This window comes from Lithobates pipiens, unplaced genomic scaffold (genome assembly GCF_037356315.1).
Source record: "Lithobates pipiens isolate NorthernLeopardFrog02 unplaced genomic scaffold, aLitPip1_a1.2 Scaffold_19, whole genome shotgun sequence".
Taxonomy (NCBI): Eukaryota; Metazoa; Chordata; class Amphibia; order Anura; family Ranidae; genus Lithobates; species Lithobates pipiens.
In genome coordinates, this window is record NW_027507764.1 from 72,626,214 (window position 1) to 72,644,489 (window position 18,276).

General features: G+C 41.5%; 1 protein-coding gene across 1 annotated transcript in view; it reads right to left on the reverse strand.

Moving 5' to 3' along the window:
• Positions 1-18,276, reverse strand: part of RSU1 (Ras suppressor protein 1) — a 251,984-nt gene that overhangs the window by 189,196 nt on the left and 44,512 nt on the right. The window contains exons 4-5 of the mRNA XM_077490893.1: positions 9,195-9,315; positions 4,436-4,554 (exon numbers count right to left, since the gene is read on the reverse strand). Coding sequence (XP_077347019.1) covers positions 4,436-4,554; positions 9,195-9,315 — 240 coding nt within the window. The remainder of the gene's footprint in view (positions 1-4,435; positions 4,555-9,194; positions 9,316-18,276) is intronic.

The following is an 18,276-nucleotide window of genomic DNA, read 5'->3' on the forward strand; positions in this document are numbered from 1 at the left end:
ATACAGAACAATCACTAGGACACCGTCTGAACAATAATGTGTCGCTTTTTGCTGTTTGTTGTATCTTGTATAGTTTGTTCATTTGATTCAATCAAATGCATGTTGGCTTTTTCCCTTAACACTGCTGTTGTAGACTCCCGAAGAGATGAGAGAGAAGTAAGAAGAATAGAGGTCTATAGGAGGAATAGTGTTAAATGAACACCACTGATTGATGACGAAATTTCAAAACTGACAGATCTTTTACCAGATAATGCAAAGAATGAGAACACTACAAGTTTACAATAAATCTTGATAAAAGATCAGAAGTTATATCAAATGTGTTACGGGGATCACAACTCTCCGTCTGCCCGCGGTTGAAGGAAATACCGGACAATAAAAAGGATCAGGGATTAGTGCAAATGACAGTGCAGGTGTCAATCTGACTGGCTTTACCTTCTGATCATTTAATCGAGATTAATAATATATACCAGACTTGTTATAAATGTTGCATTCTCATCTTTCTTTGCATCCTCTTTGAACCAATTCTGGAGACCTGTAGGCAGGGCCACCGATAGGGGGGTAACACCAGGATTCCTGTAGGAGGCCCAGACACACAGGGGGATCGGTGCAGTGGGGCGGAAGGGCTGTCTGTGTCTTTCCCTCCAGCAACTGAAAGCCGGTTTCTCCCCCTCTCCCTCCCGCTGGCTTCCAGCTGCTGGAGGTAGAGAGACATACAGAGTACAATGTTCTGAAATTGTCTTTGCGCCCCGCTGAACTGATCTCCCTCCGTGTACTGCCCATAGCCCATTCCCCCCAGTGTGCCTGCACCCGCTCACCCCCGCAGCACCACCAGCTTCCCTCTCCCACCGGCTGCTGTTTGTGAACAAGCGGATGGAGAGTGGGGAAAGGGGCTGGTAAATATCTCATTTAATGGCTCCTTTTTCTGAATTGGACACATTGAGTAATCAGTACGGATTGCTCCTGTGTCCATCCTTAACAGAGCATAGTAAACTGTGCTTACTTACGATGCTCAAGTTATGAATTAACAGAAGCCTTGGTCTCCTGTTCTTTCATCTTTAGTGCAACTGAGGCTTACAGAGAAAGGAATTGAAGAATCTGTATCCTCAATTCCTCGGTCTCAAAGGTGAGATGTTAGGGGGCTGTTTAGACCCCTGATATTTTCATCCATATTTCAACGCCGATGGGGGGCATCAGCGTTGAAAAAAGTTAGATTTCAAGAATTTATAAATATATATATATATATATATATATATATATATATATATATATATATATATATATATATATTTTTTTTTTTAGGAATTGGAAAAAGTAATTATATTTTTTTTTCAACTTTCAGGTAGGCTGGTTTGGAGTTTGGTGAGATTTCATTCACCAGTCCAGGTGCGAATTTGATAAGTGTACGACACCTGAACTTGACCTAAAATCATACAGGGCACTTGAAAAAAAAAAAAAGTTTAAAATGCATCCAATTTGCATATACAGTGCCTTGAAAAAGTATTCGCACCCCTTGAAATTTTCCACATTTTGTCATGTTACAGCCAAAAATGTACATGTCATTTATTGGGTTTTTATGTGATGGACCAACACAAAGTGGCACATAATTGTGAAGTGGAACCTGACTTACTATGTAACTATGAAAATGATAAATGGTTTTCAAACTGTTTTACAAAGAAATATGTGAAAGTCAATACTTTGTAGAACCACCTTTTCCTGCAATTACAGCTGCAAGTCTTTATAGGTATGTCTCTACCAGCTTTGCACATCTAGAGAGTGATATTTTTGCCCATTCTTCTTTGGAAAATAGCTTAAGTTCTGTCAGATTGGATGGAGAGCGTCTGTGAACAGCAATTTTCAAGTCCTGCCACGGCTTCTCAATTGGATTTAGGTCTGGACTTTGGCCATTCTAACATGAATATGCTTTGATCTAAACCATTCCATTGTAGCTCTGGCTGTATTTTTAGGGCCGTTGTCCTACTGGAAGGTGAACCTCCACCCAGTCTCAATTCTTTTGCAGACTAACAGGGTTTCTTCTCAGATTGCCCTGTATTTGGCTCCAATCTTCCCATCAACTCTGATCAGCTGTACTGTCCCTGCTGAAAAAACAAAAAAACAAAATCACCCCCACAACATGCTTGCCATCACCATGTTTCAGGATGGGGATGGTGTGTTCAGGGTGATGTACAGTGTTAGTTTTATGCCACACATAGAATTTTGCTTTTGGACAAAAAATTATATTTTGGTCTCATCTGACCCAAGCACCTTTTTCCACATGTTTGCCGTGTCCCCCACATGGCTTCTCGCAAACTGCAAACAGGACTTTCTTTCAACAAACTCAACTCTTCCATAAAGGCCATATTTGTGGAGTGTATGACTAATAGTTGTCCTGTGGACATATTCTTCCACCTAAGCTGGGGATCTCTGTAGCTCCTCCAGAGTTACCATGGGCCTCTTGGCTGCTTCTCTGATCAATGCTCTCCTTGCCCAGCCTGTCAGTTTAGGTGGATGGTCATGTCTTTGTAGGTTTGCAGCTGTGTCATACTCATTCCACTTTCCGATGATGGATTGAACAGTGCTCTGCAAGATGTTTAAAGCTTAGGATATTTTTTTTAATAACCTAACCCTGCTTTAAAACTTCCCCACAACTTTATCCCTGACCTGTCTGTTGTGTTCCTTGGTCTTCATGATGTTGTTTGTTCACTAAGGTTCTCCAACAAACCTCTGAGGGCTTCACAGAACAGCTACATTTATACTGAGATTAAATTACACACAAGTGGACTCCATTTACTAATTAGGTGACATCTAAAGACAATTGGTTCCACTAGATTTTAGTTAGGGGTATCAAAGTAAAGGGAGCGGAATACAAATGCATGCCACACTTTTCAGATATTTATTTGTAAAAAAACTGAAAACAATTTATTATTTTCCTTCCACTTCACAATTATGTGCCATTTTGTGTTGTGTCACATAGACTACCAATACAATACATTTACGTTTTTGATTGCAACATGACAAGATGTGGAAAATGTCAAGGGGTATGAATACATTTTTCAAGGCACTGTATGTGAACCAAGCCTAAACCATGCCCATAGCTGGCCACATAGTATGTTACACAATGTTTGTACACTCTTTTTCGAGTTCAGCAACAAATGCATAGTGTGAGGTACCTCTATTATTCAGCAAACCAAATTCTATGCACTCTTATAGCCTGATGCCAGATGCACTTTCTAAAACAGACTTCAACTGTGTCTCCAACCCCAACCTCTGGCACCTTCCCACCAAAAATTGGTGGCTTCCCATTTGCTTAATATAAAAGACAACTCCAGATATAGTGGCATTCGCAGGCAAATGTGCCAGTTCTAATCGTACTGCACGTGACGGCATGTATTTGGGTTGAATATGTATTCATTGAATTTCATCATAAACTAACAAGAATAAATCTAAACAATTTGGGGTACAGAAAATAAATAAGGAGGGGGGGGGGAGTAACGATTTCCATTTTAGTAAAAAATGTATTCACAACTACAATGATAATCTATAATCTATCAGTGAATCATCAAGATGTTAAGATAAAAAATGTAAAAGAAAAAAGTAAAAGAGAATAGATTAACCCACATACAAGTGAAATCAATACGAGGTCAGTACAGTGTAAAACTTTTCGGGGACCGAAAATTCAGGAAGGTGGTTACCTATGGAAGCATAACCCATCTTATCAGAGGTGGAGTTATGGATCCATATGTACCACAATTTGTTATGTTTTCCTAATTGTCCCTTCCTTTAGCTTGCTTCTCTTCCACAAGCATAAAGTCGTTCATGAGGTCCAGCCATGCATTTAGAGAGGGGGAAACAGTCTTCCAAAATCAAGGAATGAGCTGCTTGGTAGCTGATAGGAAAAAATGTAGAAGATTTGATTTTCGGGACCTAATTGAGCCTGTAAGAATGGAAAGGAGTGCCATCTTGGGAGAGGGGGTAAGAGACTAATCATACATCTCATTATATATTTCGAAGCTCAGTTTCCAAAATGGACGGATACGGTCACATTCCCACCACATATGTATATATGTGATCCTCATTCTGTGACAGCGCCAACAAAAGATCTGGTGAATTAGGAAAAATTCCACTCAGCGTGACCGGGTCACTGTACCATCTGGATAATTTTTTTCCTGAATATAGCAGTTGATGGAGGATTTGTGTGTGGGATCTACTAGTGCCTACAGTCTACCTGTAGATTCTGTGGGTCAGGACCCCCCCCCCCCCCAAAAAAGTCCCAAAATACATATACTGGGGTCAATATATTCTATGCTTTCACCAGAGTTTTATTGAGACGTCTCTTTTACAGACTGCTGGAGTCCCTAAAAGCAATATATTGACACTTGGGCCGTTAAGCATCTCTGGTATACAAAGGTCATGAAAACAGGACAGAGAATGTTCTTACTTAAATAAAAGAAGTTTCCAGGTAAGGAGGTCTCGCTCAGGTTGTTATAAGTCAGATCAAGGACTTCCAGTGAAGGCAAGGAGCCAAATCCTCTTGGTAAGGAATTTAACCGGTTCATGCTGAAAGACACAAGAGAAGGAATCATAAGTCAAATCTAGATTTAGCAATAAAGGGTAAGGCAAAAGATACAAAAAAAAAAAAAACACAGCAAGTGAAAGCTGCAAACACTGCAATTGCACCAAAATTGATACATTTACTCCAATTACCTTAATCTGAATTCTCTGCAATCCACTTTATCCAGAATCCAAAGAACGCCTTATATGGTCAGTAGGAGTGTATATTTCGAAAACATCCTGGTCTCCAAACATATTGAACAAATGTCCACGGCAGGTTTAAATCTAAGCCCTTGTACACACGGTCGGAGATTCTGACGAAATGTGTCCTATCGGACCGTTTTGTCTGATATTCCGGCTGTGTGTGGTCTACATCAGACTGTTTCCGTCGGAGTATCCGACGGACCAAGTTTTCCAACTTGTTGGTAAAATTTTCCGACAAAATGCTCCGATCAGACATACTCCGATCATGTGTAGAGAATTCCGATCGGACAAAGTGCCACCCATGCTCAGATCAAATTCCTACACCAAAGCTATTGGCTACTAGCGTGAACGTAGTCCCGTCGTAACGAAATAACGTAATCACGTCGGATTTTCCGACAACTTTGTCCGACCGTGTGTATGCAACAGTTTCGGACAAAAGCCGACAGATTTGGCTGTTGGAATCTCCGACCGTGTGTACAAGGGCTAAGGGCTGTCTATCCACTAAAGGAGCCTTCAGTGGATGGGTCTGGGAATACCCCTTAAACTTTACAATCTGGGGTTCAAAGAACCCCTGATTAATGACAAAAGCAGTGTACAGCATTGCCTGAGTAAAACACTGAACCGCTGAAAGGTAGTGTGTGGTCCCTATTTGCATCCCAAGGCTTAATTCCCCCCCCCCCCCCCCAACTCAGGTGCTTACCACTTTCTGGCAATGGTGGCCTCCTACAATGCTCACCACTTTAGGCCTGTAACCTTCTCCAGAGCTACCTCCCCATGCACAAGTACCTCCCCATACACTTAATTGGGGCTCAACTCCTACAGCAGAGATGCAAGGAGTTCAGCCCAATTCAAGGGAGTTAAATTGACTGCCAAAGCAGGCAAGCCTTGCCTCCAATGAATACTGATGCAGCCCATCACAGTGGGCATTGTACTGGGCTGGGTCTTGGGAGAAGCTATGCAAATATCAATATGCCTTGATGGATAATCATCAGTTTGGAGGAGTGGACGTTCACATGCCGGCTGCATTTGCATGCATACTGCCATAAGTAATGCCCACACGTGTTGCTGAGCTGCCATAATTAAATGAATTGAAATCCAATGAGTGAAAGTGGCAGGCCAGGGACAGTATGGCTGGGGGAGGAAAGAACTAGTTGATGATGAATGTCCTCCAGCCAGGAAATGAGGTGGGCTCTATGCTTGCTGTAGCTTCTAATGCACACTGCGAGAAGCTGAGTAAGCCATTTCACCACAGGAGAGGAGCCCATGTAACTGTTGCAGGACCAAAAGGCATAGCTAGAGTTCATCTTCAATATAGTTTTTAAGGAAACACTTAAGTTTAGGTCAGATTTAAGGGGGGGGGGGGGGGGGGAAGAATTTGCTATAAAAGATCTAATCATCCCCAAAGGGATTCAAACCTTTGGAGTGCTAAAGCTTTCCTTCATGAGAACTACAGCTCTCTGCCAGTAGAGATAAGAAAATTCTCTAGGCTGGAGCAGATCAGACTGCTATTGCTTGGCCAGCTACCTGTCGATCATCATCCTGTTGGCGGGAACAGCTGCTGTCGTGTCACTTTGAATAACACGCGGGGGTGTTTCGGGGGGGGCTAGGGCGAGCAAGTGGCATTACAGGACTTTTCTCTGAGAATATGATGGGTGAAATTAAGACCACCTGCCCAATAAATATGTAAAATTCAGCAAAAGCGAATTTTAGTGGGAGCCAGATCATCATCAACCAGGAGCTTACAAAACCAGGCCGGCATGACTTGACCAGGAGTATCCCTTTAAGAAAGGACCCGACAGGCGAAACACAATTCTTCTTTTTCAGTTCCTATAAGTTGTACCATCTAATGTACGAGCAACAGTTTGAATCAGATCTGATTATTTTGTCTGAGTCAGTAAAGAAAAAAAAAAAAAAAAAAGATCTCTGATCAAGAATGATTGTTTGCCAAAATAATAAGATTTATGGCGATTATTTTTGCCCTACTCTTTGGGCTTTTAAAACAATCTTCCCCTGTATTTTGATTGAATGGAACAGCTTTCAGAAAAAATTGATGGAACACTCAAATACTTAGAAATATAGATGTTTGAATAACCCTGCTGGGACTATATTGCGTTCTATTTTTATCCGGAAAAAGCACTTGATATTCAGCCCAGTCCAAAACTTTATACCGGATATTCTAATGGAAATGGCTGCAGAAAGATTTTTATTTTTTTCCTCGTTACCCACGTCTTCACTAGTGTTAAGAATAAAGCTAGTTTCTGTTTAAAATGTAACTGTGTCAGCACCTATGAAAGTCTGCAAGATGACATTATGCAGGAGATTTACTAAAACTGGAGCCCTCAGAATCTGGTGCAGCTGTGCATGGTAACCAATCAGCTTGTTCAATCAAGCTTTGACAAAAAAATCCCTGGAAGCCGATTGGTTTCTTTGCAGAGCTACGGCAGATTTTGCAGGCTCCAGTTTTAGTAAATCTCCCCCATTTGTTATTGGCCTACAACCAGGGAGATTTCAGTTTTGTCCCCCAGCTACACATAGAGCTTCTAACACTTCGGAATAGCTAGGTTTTAAATTTCTAACATGTGACCCATTAAAGTGGTTGTAAACCCTTACAACCAACTTTGACCTACAGGTAAGCCTATATTAAGGCTTACCTGTAGGTCCAAGAAATATCTCCTAAACCTGCACGGTTTAGGAGATATTTGCCGAAAGACAGGCACCGCTGTCTACGGCACATGCGCCGTAGACAGCGGCGCGCAGGTGCACTGAGCGCACCGCGGTCAACGCCGATATGCCGTGAGTGGCTGCTCCCATGCGCATGCACGGGAGTGACGTCATCGCGGCTTCGCCGAATGACAGCGTTGGAGCTGCGAGACCCACCAAGATGGATGCGCCGGACGACAGGCTAAGTGACACATAATGGACTACTATGCGATGCATAGTAGTCCGTTATGCTTTACCCTTGCAGGGAATGAAAGAGGAAGTAAACTCATCAGGGTTTATTTCCTCTTTAAATGTAAAGAAAGTGAAAGGACAAATGGAGCTCTGGAAGACATGCCCAAAAAAAGGCAGGTAGAGAGCAAAGGACTGGTCACCGAAACTGTCAGCTTGCAACTGATCTTTTTTTCCCCATTACTGGCTTATTAGGTTTTGCTCTGCACTCTGCCAAGGGGCGGCCAGTTTGTAGAAGCAGGGCTTTGCTTCCTCATGTTGGTGACTCCAGCAAGAACAATGGACAGCACAGTAGCACAGCACTGCCAATCTCACTTCAAATCTCTCCTCAGACTAGAAGACGCAGCAGTGCCTTTGATTATGGGTCTTCAAACTTTCGAAAGGGGCCAGTTTACTGTCCTTTAGACTTTAGGGGGCCCGGACTGTTGCCATTGGGAGTAGAAAAGGTCCCAACATCAGCGGAAAAAAAACAATGCCCCATCGTTGGTGTCAGTGGGAAGAATTGCGCCCTATCGTTAGCATCAATGGGCCCCATTGTTGGTGTCATTGGGAGGAATTGTGCCCCATTGTTGGTGTCATTGGGAGGAATTGTGCCCCATTGTTGGTGTCATTGGGAGGAATTGTGCCCCATTGTTGGTGTCATTGGGAGGAATTGAGCCCCATCGCTGGTGTCAGTGGGCCCCCATTGTTGGTGTAATTGGGATTGTGCCACATCTCTAGTGTCATTGGGAGGAACTGACCTTTATTGGTGTCAGTGGGGGGGGGGGGGGGGGGGGGGGGGGGGAGTCATGCCCCACTGTTGGTATCAATGGATGAAATAGTGCCCCAAGGGCTGCATAAAAGCAAGCAAAAGGCCGCATCTGGCCACTGTGCTGCAGACCACAGCCTTACATGCTCTCACACCGCAGATACATAGCTATGAGACCATAGGCACACTCACAAACCAGGAAGTACAGATATTTCTCAGGAGGAATTATACAAGGCACAATTAAAATTTAAAAATGTTCCTATAACATGGTACCGTAGATCTTATCTAGGTAGGCAAAATCTCTATTTAGCTGATGGAGCACAGAAAAACACTTACAAAGAGTTGACAACTATCTTCTCAATCCCATGAAATAGCACTGGGCCAATCACCAAGCAATAGAACTGTCACATGACATGAAGGTTAGCAAGTCACATGCTGCTCCATACCCGATTTCTGTAGTTCACATATAGCTGTAAACAATGTAACTGTGGGGCACAGACAGAGAGCACAGGTTATCAGAGCACAAGATTTCTGGTGGAACCAAAAGGTGTTTTATGTTCTTGTTGTTATGATTTCAATGGTATACTACCTTCATGCTGTGTAGGGACCTTGTATTGTTTTAGCGAGTCACGCTGCTATTTTTTTTTCCTTTATAAAAATATACACACCATTCAAGTCTCTGCACAGCAGCTAGGTGCACTGAACTGCGGTCAGACTTTTGGGCAATTAGGCTGCAAAATCTTACCCGAGATTAAGATGTTTGAGCTTCTGAAGGCTGCTGATCTGTGTTGGAAGATCCTCAATCTGGTTGTTGAAAAAGTTGAGCACCTCCAGGTTTTTCAAATCAGCTATGTTGGCTGGTACACCTAAACAGAGGAAAAATGTGTCACTGACATGAACAAAAATATCCATAAAATAATTAAGTATCCCTCACTAAAGCCTTGTGAAAATATCGGATGAAGGATTGTCCTTTTTTTTATGTATGCTAGTTTCATATATCGAAACTGAAAAGGTTACTTAAAGGAGTTCCCGTTCAAAAAAAATAAAATAAAAAATTAAAAGTCAGCAGCTACAAATACTGCAGCTGCTGACTTTTAATAAATTGGACACTTACCTGTCCCAGGGTCCAGCGATGCGGTGAACGAAGCCCCACTCACCCCCCCCCCCCCTCCACTCGGCGGCACCGAGCAACTGTGGGCTTCACAGCCAGGCACCCACTGCGCATGCGTGAGCGGCACCACGCGCCGTGAGTGGCTGCGCAGTCATCTGGGACCTGTCACGTGTCCCAGATGACTGACAGGAGGGAGGGGGCAGAGCTGAGCCCTTCCTGCGCCGAGGGGAAGTGATGTCACCAGCCCAGGCATTGAAGGAGGCAGACTACGAGGGACCCCCTAGCAAAAGGCATTTAGAGGCGAGTTTTAAAAAAACATTTTTTCCAAATGTTTTTTTTTTTTGGAATTTTAATCATTTTTTTTTTTTTTTTATTGTGTGGAATACCACTTTAAGTTACGAAACTCATACAACAGACTACAACTTTGGAAGTGATGTAATGTGCTGTATTTTATTGCAATGTACTCTGTCCTGTCTCTGTCGTTTCTGAGCATTAATCTGTTCATATTCTCTGCTTTTGGTCCCACAATGTTAATGACATGTTAGACAGTAGGATTAGGGCTGTTACTGATTTAAAAAAAAAACAATTAATCGAACACGAAAATTTTAATCAATTAATCTACTCATTTCGATTAACTATAACACACATACAGATCCAACTACTTTTAGCTGATCTCCTTGCATTGCAAATCTGCATTAGTCAGTGGTAAATGTGGTATACACTATATACAATCACCTGACACTAGTTAGTTTCCACAATCCATGACTTAACTTCACAGTTCACACAAATACGTTTTAAGTTCAAACTGTAGGACTGACGCAAGTCATTTTTTTCCCCACAGTAGCGTGACAATCCCTCCACCTCCGGTCTAACTAATCACTCTCACCTTATGGCATGGACCCCTGTGCAAACAGGTGGTCATACAAGCGGGTATCAAAAGGGTTAATACGGACCATAAACTTCTCTCATGTCTCCTTAGATGTCAAAGACGCCAGGTCATGGGTAGAAAGAAAAGATCTAAGTGCTCACCGCTTAAGTATAAGATTTAATTTTTGTGTTCAAACACAAACTACTCACATAAAGATGATAAAAACACAGCATGTAAAGCAATCGTGTTAGTTCTGTAGGGCAGCAGTGGGTGATGTCATGCGTAGCTCCTCCCCCCTTCGCGTTACGTTCAATCAGAACTTCAACGTCACCGGACTCCTCCCCCCTTCCCTTCGTTAGCTGACGGAGGCACTTGGGGAAGGGGGGAGGAGTCCAGTGATGTTGATTACTGTGATGTCACCGGATCTCCGATGGAACTCCTGAAGACCCGGAAGCCGGCAGAGAGGTGAGTACCGATCATAAGAATTTTGATCAAAAAATTGAATCGAAATTAATCTTTAATTTCCACAGCCCTAATTAGGATACAACACGGTGGGGTCAAGTTACTGAAAGAATAGAGCATGTTCACTTTCAAAGTGAATTTTCACTTATCTCAATGAATGAGGTAAAAGAAAGTGAAAATTCAGCTTGCAAAAGAATACCCAATCAATTGCAAGAAAACGAGGTATATCTAGAATTACACCCCAAAACACAATCCGGTACGTCTCTGAGTATGGGGATGCCATATATGTGAGACTTTTTCACAGCCTTCAGGTGTTCTTGGCACATAAACGACTCTCATATTCTTGGAAGCCCTGGAGCAGGACAGTAGAAACACCTACAAAATGACCCCATTTTAGAAAGCAAACACTCCAAGGTATTTTCTGAAAGACATAGTGAGTCTTTTGAAAATGTCATTTTTTTAACAAGTGTTTGGAAAATGCAGGGGAAAAAAAAAAAAACTTTTTTTTTTTTACACAACCAAGAAAATAATTTAACCTTGCGGGCTTTACTGGTACCAGAGAGGAACGGTCAGAAATTTTTAGGTAAAAAGTCAATATTTGTTACAAAATATGATTTAACCACTTAAGCCCCGGACCAATTTGCAGCCAAAGGACCAAGCCCCCTTTTGCGATTCGGCACTGCGTCGTTTTAACTGACAATTGCGCGGTCGTGCGACGTGGCTCCCAAACAAAATTGGCGTCCTTTTTTTCCCCACAAATAGGGCTTTCTTTTGGTGGTATTTGATCACCTTTGTGCTATAAACAAAAATAGAGCGACAATTTTGAAAAAAATGCTATATTTTTTACTTTTTGCTATAATAAATATCCCCAAAAAATATATAAAAAACATTTTTTTTTCCTCAGTTTAGGCTGATACGTATTCTTCTACATATTTTTGGTAAAAAAAATAAAATAAAAAAATAAATAAATCGCAATTAGCGATTGATTGGTTTGCGCAAAAGTTATAGCGTTTACAAAATAGGGGATAGTTTTATAGCATTTTTTTTATTAATATTTTTTTTTCTACTAGTAATGGCGGCGATCAGCAATTTTTATTGTGACTGCGACATTATGGCGGACACAGCAGACATTTTTGACACATTTTTGGGACCATTGTCATTTTAAACAGCAATCAGTGCTATTTAAATGCACTGATTCCTGTGTAAATGACCTTGGCAGTGAAGGAGTTAACCACTAGGAGGCGAGGAGGGGTTATGTGTGATGTTATGTGTTTTTGTTGTATTGTAGGGGGCGTGGCCTGGCATGTGACATCACTGATCGTCTTTCCCTATAACAGGGAACAGACGATCGGTGACAGCCACAGTAGAAAGCATGGGGAGAGGTTTGTTTACACAGACCTCTCCTCGTTCTTCAGCTCTGTGACCCGATCGCAAGACACCAGCGGCGATCGGGTCCGTGGGTCCCAGAGCAACGGAGCTCAGGACCGGGTCGGGAACGCGCCGCCGGCGGCTCGCTCGCAACCCACGGCTGGGCACTTAAAGAGCCACGTACAAGTATGCGATTGTGCCCAGCCATGCCATTCTGTCGATGTATATGTGCAGGAGGTGGTTCTTATGCGGTTAAAAAAAATCATAAAAACATGAAAAAAAGTACAGTGAGACCCCTACTTAGGAATGAGTTCCGTTCTGGGAGTTTGTTCGTAAGTTCAACTTCTTCGTAAATCCAACAAAGTTCAGTGCTTGCAGACAAAGGCTGCGAGCGCGGATCGGTGTGTTCTGGTGGGGGGACACAAATGCACAGCATTGGAGATCATTGCACCAACATTGCTTGTGTATGATGATCTGTCAGGTTTTTATTTGTTCAGCCTGCTGGGTTGAATTAAAAAAAACTGAGTAGGTGTGCCCAGCTTTACAGGATTTGACATGTTCGGAAGTAGAATGCTCATATGTAGGGGACTTGCTTGGATGATACAAGCCATATAAAATCAAACTACAAGAGTAAATCTTTGCTATATATTCCAAGAGGTCTGACCATTGCAGATGAATGGCATGCATGGGTGTCTTCCACAAAAGGAAGCCTCTCCTAAAGCCCAAGCACAAGAAAGCCTGCCAAGAATTTGCCAGGGCCCATTCTGAAAAAGAAGACAACTACTGGGACTCTGTACTCTGGAGCGACGAGACCATAATAAATGTTTTTGGAACTGATGGCTTCAAAACTGTATGGCGTCACAAAGGTGAGGAGTAGAAAGAAAAATGCATTGTGCCTGCAGTGAAACATGGTGGTGGCAGTGTCCTGTTCTGTTCTGTGGGGCTGCATGAGCTGGTGTTGGGGAGCTGCATTTCATTGATGGTATAATAAATTCACAGATGTACTGCTCTATATTGAAAGAAGATGCTACCATCACTCCGTGTCCTTGGTCATCGTGCACTTTTCCAACATGACAGTGATCCAAAACACACATCTAAGGCCACTGTTGCATTTCTGAAGAAGAACAGGGTGAAAGTGATTCAGTGGCCAAGTATGTCTCCTGATCTGAACCCATTCGGACACCTATGGGGAATTCTGAAGAGACAAGTTGAGCATCACTCTCCATCCAGCATCCAGGCTCTAAGCCCTTGTACACACGGTCGGACATTCCGACAACAAAATCCGTCGGATTTTGTCCGAAACTGGTGTTGCATACACACGGTTGGACAAAGTTGTTGGAAAATCTGATCGTACGTAACGTGATGACGTTATTTCATTACGACGGGCCTACGTTCAGGCTAGTAGCCAATAGCTTTGCTATAGGAATTTGATCTGAGCATGCGTGGCACTTTGTCTGATCGGAATTCTCTACAAACAATTGGACAAAGTCCGGTCGGATCATGTTGTCGGAAAGTTTTATAGCCCAGCTCTAAAACTTTGTCCGTCGGATATTCCGACGAAAACAGTCCGATGGAGCCCACACACAGTCGGATTATCCGACAACACGGTCCGATCGGACATTTTGCATCGGAATGTCCGACCGTGTGTACAAGGGCTAAAAGAGGGCGTTCTTGACGAATGAAAAAATATGTTTCAATATGTTGCCAACTTGTTCATTCCATGCCTAGAAGACTTGGAGCTGTCCTTACATATCATGGAGGTCATACAAAATACTAGATGTGGTAGTTTTCGTTGTGGGGTGTATTCATTTTTGCATCAACTAATTTGAGTAAAACTGAAGATTTTGTATTCCAAGTTATATTATTGAACAAAAAAAAAGGGGAAAACACTGCGCTATTTCAAAAGTAAAACAAAAAGTGACAAAAAGTAGTGAAACTACAAAATTTCTGTGAAGAACACAGCCAAGCTGCTAGCACACAAACAAACCAAGTTCACATTAATACATATAAATTAGTGCAGCGCTTAAAGGCACCTATCTCAATAGTTGAAAAAAATTGTGTATATCTGAAAAACACACAAGTGAATAAATAAGTCCACAAAATATTAAGAGCAGTCCCAAAATTAATCACTCTGGTGCATCTAGAGCTTTGTTAAAGTCCTCAGATGGCAATCAAGGCTAAGTATCTTGTCACATTCTCAGACTTCAAAGCTTCTTGAAAGTAGATTATAGACAAGTAGAGAAGGTAGATACTCTTACCAGGGGCAATGCCCCTGTTGATGACTTAGAGGTCGAAACGCATAGGGCCAGCAGTTGTTTGCTCCCCACATTGCAATTTTATATTTTTTGTTGTTTTTATGAATCACGTGATTTTATATTTTTTCAAGTTCTATTTATCAGAATTTTTTCAATAAACCATCATTGGTTGTATTTCACCATGCGAGGCGTTTTTTATGTTTTGTCCCTTTTATGGTGAACCTTTACGAGACTTCTGGCACCAAGTTCTTAGCCTTGATTGCCATCTGAGGACTTTAACAAAGCTCTAGATGCACCAGAGTGATTCATTTTGGGACTGCTCTTAATATTTTGTGGACTTAGTTATTCACTTGTGTGCTTTTCAGATATACACAATTTTTTTCACCTATTTAGAAAGATGCCTTTAAGCGCTGCACCAAGTTATATTATTAACCTTACTTTCATGTAATCAGCTAAACAAATGTTCTATAGAACTCAGTTTTGTCAAAATTTTGGAAATTGTTCTTGTGTTCATTGAGATATTGATTCAAATCTTACTTTTCAAAAAGGGGTGTACTCATTTATGCTGAGCCCTATCCCTCTATCTATAGCCATCTCTCTTAGACCTTTCTACTATAAGGTCTGCTGTGTTTTCTGTATCAGCACATATCGTCCATGCAGTCATTTAACCCTTTCTGGTGTACATTTCCCAATGGATGAAAGTAGACCTCTTCATTTCATTTTCTTACAGCAGCAATTACACCCGTGTCCTCTGGCTCATATTCTCTCCTTGCAGCCAAATTAACCTTTTATCTGCACACTGATATTCAGCCGGCGCTGTCAGAAAACTTCCTCGTGTTTCCAGATAATAGCTAAACATTGATCTGCGGCTAATCTTATGTAACCTTTTGTGTGTATTGATCAGAGCCGCGTACTCAGGGGGGGGTGAGGCCAAAAGCCGGTTTGGCTTAACAAAAGATTTTGGTATTTTGGTGGCAGTGCCTTGGTTTCCTCTTCATGTTTAATAGGAAACAGGATTAAACACTGGGTAAGATAAGAGGCTATATCATTTCCAGGGAACCCTCTATTCATAATAGTAAATTCAATGATGAGATATTACGCACAGATCCAGTATTTGCCAAAGTTCTCAGAACCAAAAAAGCCAAACTCTAGGCAGATATAAAACAAATGCAGGTCTGTAATTATTAATACATCCCCTACATCATGCATTTTTTTTTTTTTTTTTTAGTCCGTAATATAAGAAAAGAAAAGAAAAAAAAAAACAAAAAAAAAAAAAAAAAAACACACATACTATAAAATCACAAGTAGGTAAAGTTGTCAGGTAAAGGCAATATAGTAACCAAAATGGTTACAATTTTCAAGTCATACAAACTAAGTCCAAAAATAAATAATGCCTGAGCAACACAGCAACAGCAATGTCCCAACCCAGGGGCATTTTCTACACCAACATGTGTGCCCACTGGGGGCACTGTATGTATGCACTGAAATCTGCTTATTTATGCTCCCTACAGCCCTGATTGGTGCTGTGGCAGTCATCTGACTCAAAATAAATAAATAAATAAAAAGTATTGCAAGAGCAATTCAAAATAAAATTATAGACATCAAAAACAGCTTACCATACATTTTCATTAAACAGCAAATATGTATTTTTCTTCCTATAAATATGGTGCAGGCAGAGTCAGAGAGGATTCACACTAGCTTTAATTTCGTTCAGACGGCATCTGCATCAAAGGCTTTTTTTTTTTTTCTTTACAGGTATTAGCCATTACATTTGATATATTTAATACTCATTTAAAATTGTTTTGCGAGTTTCTTAGTGAGTGTAAGCAACCAGCATATTATATCCCGCCCCCATAGTGTTTACCAATAGGAGGACAAGGAGAAAGGAAGAGCTTAGAAGGGAACTGAAGCTGGAGCATGCTCAGTAGATGGCAACAGCTGGTCTACACAATCGCAGGTTGCAGTGGGGACACAAAGGCGAATAACTGGAAAAAGAACCCCCTGGAAGATCATGGTGCTGCCACATCCCTAAACTGATAACAAAGCACGTTACCAATACCCCATTGGGACCTCGAGGCAGCAACCAAACATTGAACTTCTTTAAAAAAATATATATATAATTTTATTTGTACACGGTTAAAAGTAATTAACATGGGATATCCTAAATTATGTGGTCGCAGTCTGATATATTCACCATACAATATAAATCAATCCTTCTAAAATATGGTTAGTCATGGGTTCAAAAGAATTTTCATACAATAATTAAAGCGAAAGTAGGTGAAATACTAGGGCTGGATGTCTTTCCCCCCCCCCCCCCCCCCGAAAGTTTTTCACCAGTTGCAGGCTCGGAGGTGAGCTGGGGGTATGTATTTAAATTATTATAACGTTTATTCAATCTACCCTGAGTAAGAACCAGGCGATATTCACTCCAATATATTTTGTATTAATTACTGTTCTTTTGTTATCATTTATAGTTCTGTTAGTCTTCCTTTGGTTCAAAAAAATGGTTCCCCTGAAGAAGCCATTGTAATGGCGAAACATGTTGGGACTCTTTTGACCAACGATTAAAATTCCGAATTTATCACACCGAGTAGACAACAATTTTAATTAATGTATTTTGTATTGTTGCGATTTATTTCTGATGATACATATTTTTTATGATTATCCCACTAAATAAAGAATCGTTGTTCATTCCTTTTTAAAATATTTATTTGTTTGTACTTTTTGGTATTTCCTCTATTTATTAACTTTAGGCACTGCAATAATCCCTTTCCCCCAGCTCTACACTCTGTTTTTCATAATATACTGGGATGAGTTGCCCCATGTATGAGACTCCCTCGCCGCACTTTTCTACTTCTCGAAAGTTCCAGCATGTTTGGATCAAAAGTCTAGATCTTCGTCAGGGTGCATGGCCAGATAATCCACATATAATGAATGAACATGACCGGAACCATTAAAAGAGCAAACACTTCCTTTGGACCACCAAGCGCCAAAGCAGACCAGAATACCAAACAAGGAACCCTGAAGGAGTCATGCGGACCCAAGATGCTAATGGGGGGGGGGGGGGGGTAACAAAAAGGGCCACAATCCCCACACAAAAAATACAGAAGACAGGCACAGTGAGGCCCCATCAGGTAGGTAAACCTCAATGTTAAATATTCACTAATCTTGGAAATCACCAATACACTTGTTCAAAACATGTATGTGCCTAAGTAGTGTGGAACCCATGGAGTGAAATGACAGCCAATGGGAAGACCCTGAGAAGGCCTTAGCCCCTGAGCAAGGCCTCCTGATTAGTGAAGAATGAAGGTACACACATACCCTACATGTGCACAAACACTATGTGTGTCTATGAAGACAATCTTGATAAATTTAAGAGCATTCACAGACAAATGTGTACACTGCAGGGCTCCAAGGAGGACACAAACAACAAATATGGAAGAAACATACATAAATGAGAACGTTACAAATACATTCTTTGCAGGTAAACATAATATGCACATCCCCTGTAATGCATCACCTATAGATGCTCATTTACTGGTATGCTAGCCTTCCATCATGAAATTCAATTCAACTATGCCAGAGACTCCATCCCAGAACATGCGGGGCTCCCTCTGGTTCTCTGTAGATACAATTAAATTCAGATCCAAGGTATTACCCTCCTGACAGCATGAGAGATTATTCCCGTCTCCTTCCTACATCAGTCCTCCTGTAATTTAAAACAATGAATTATGGGCACAGTGTTCCGGGTACTCGTCAGATT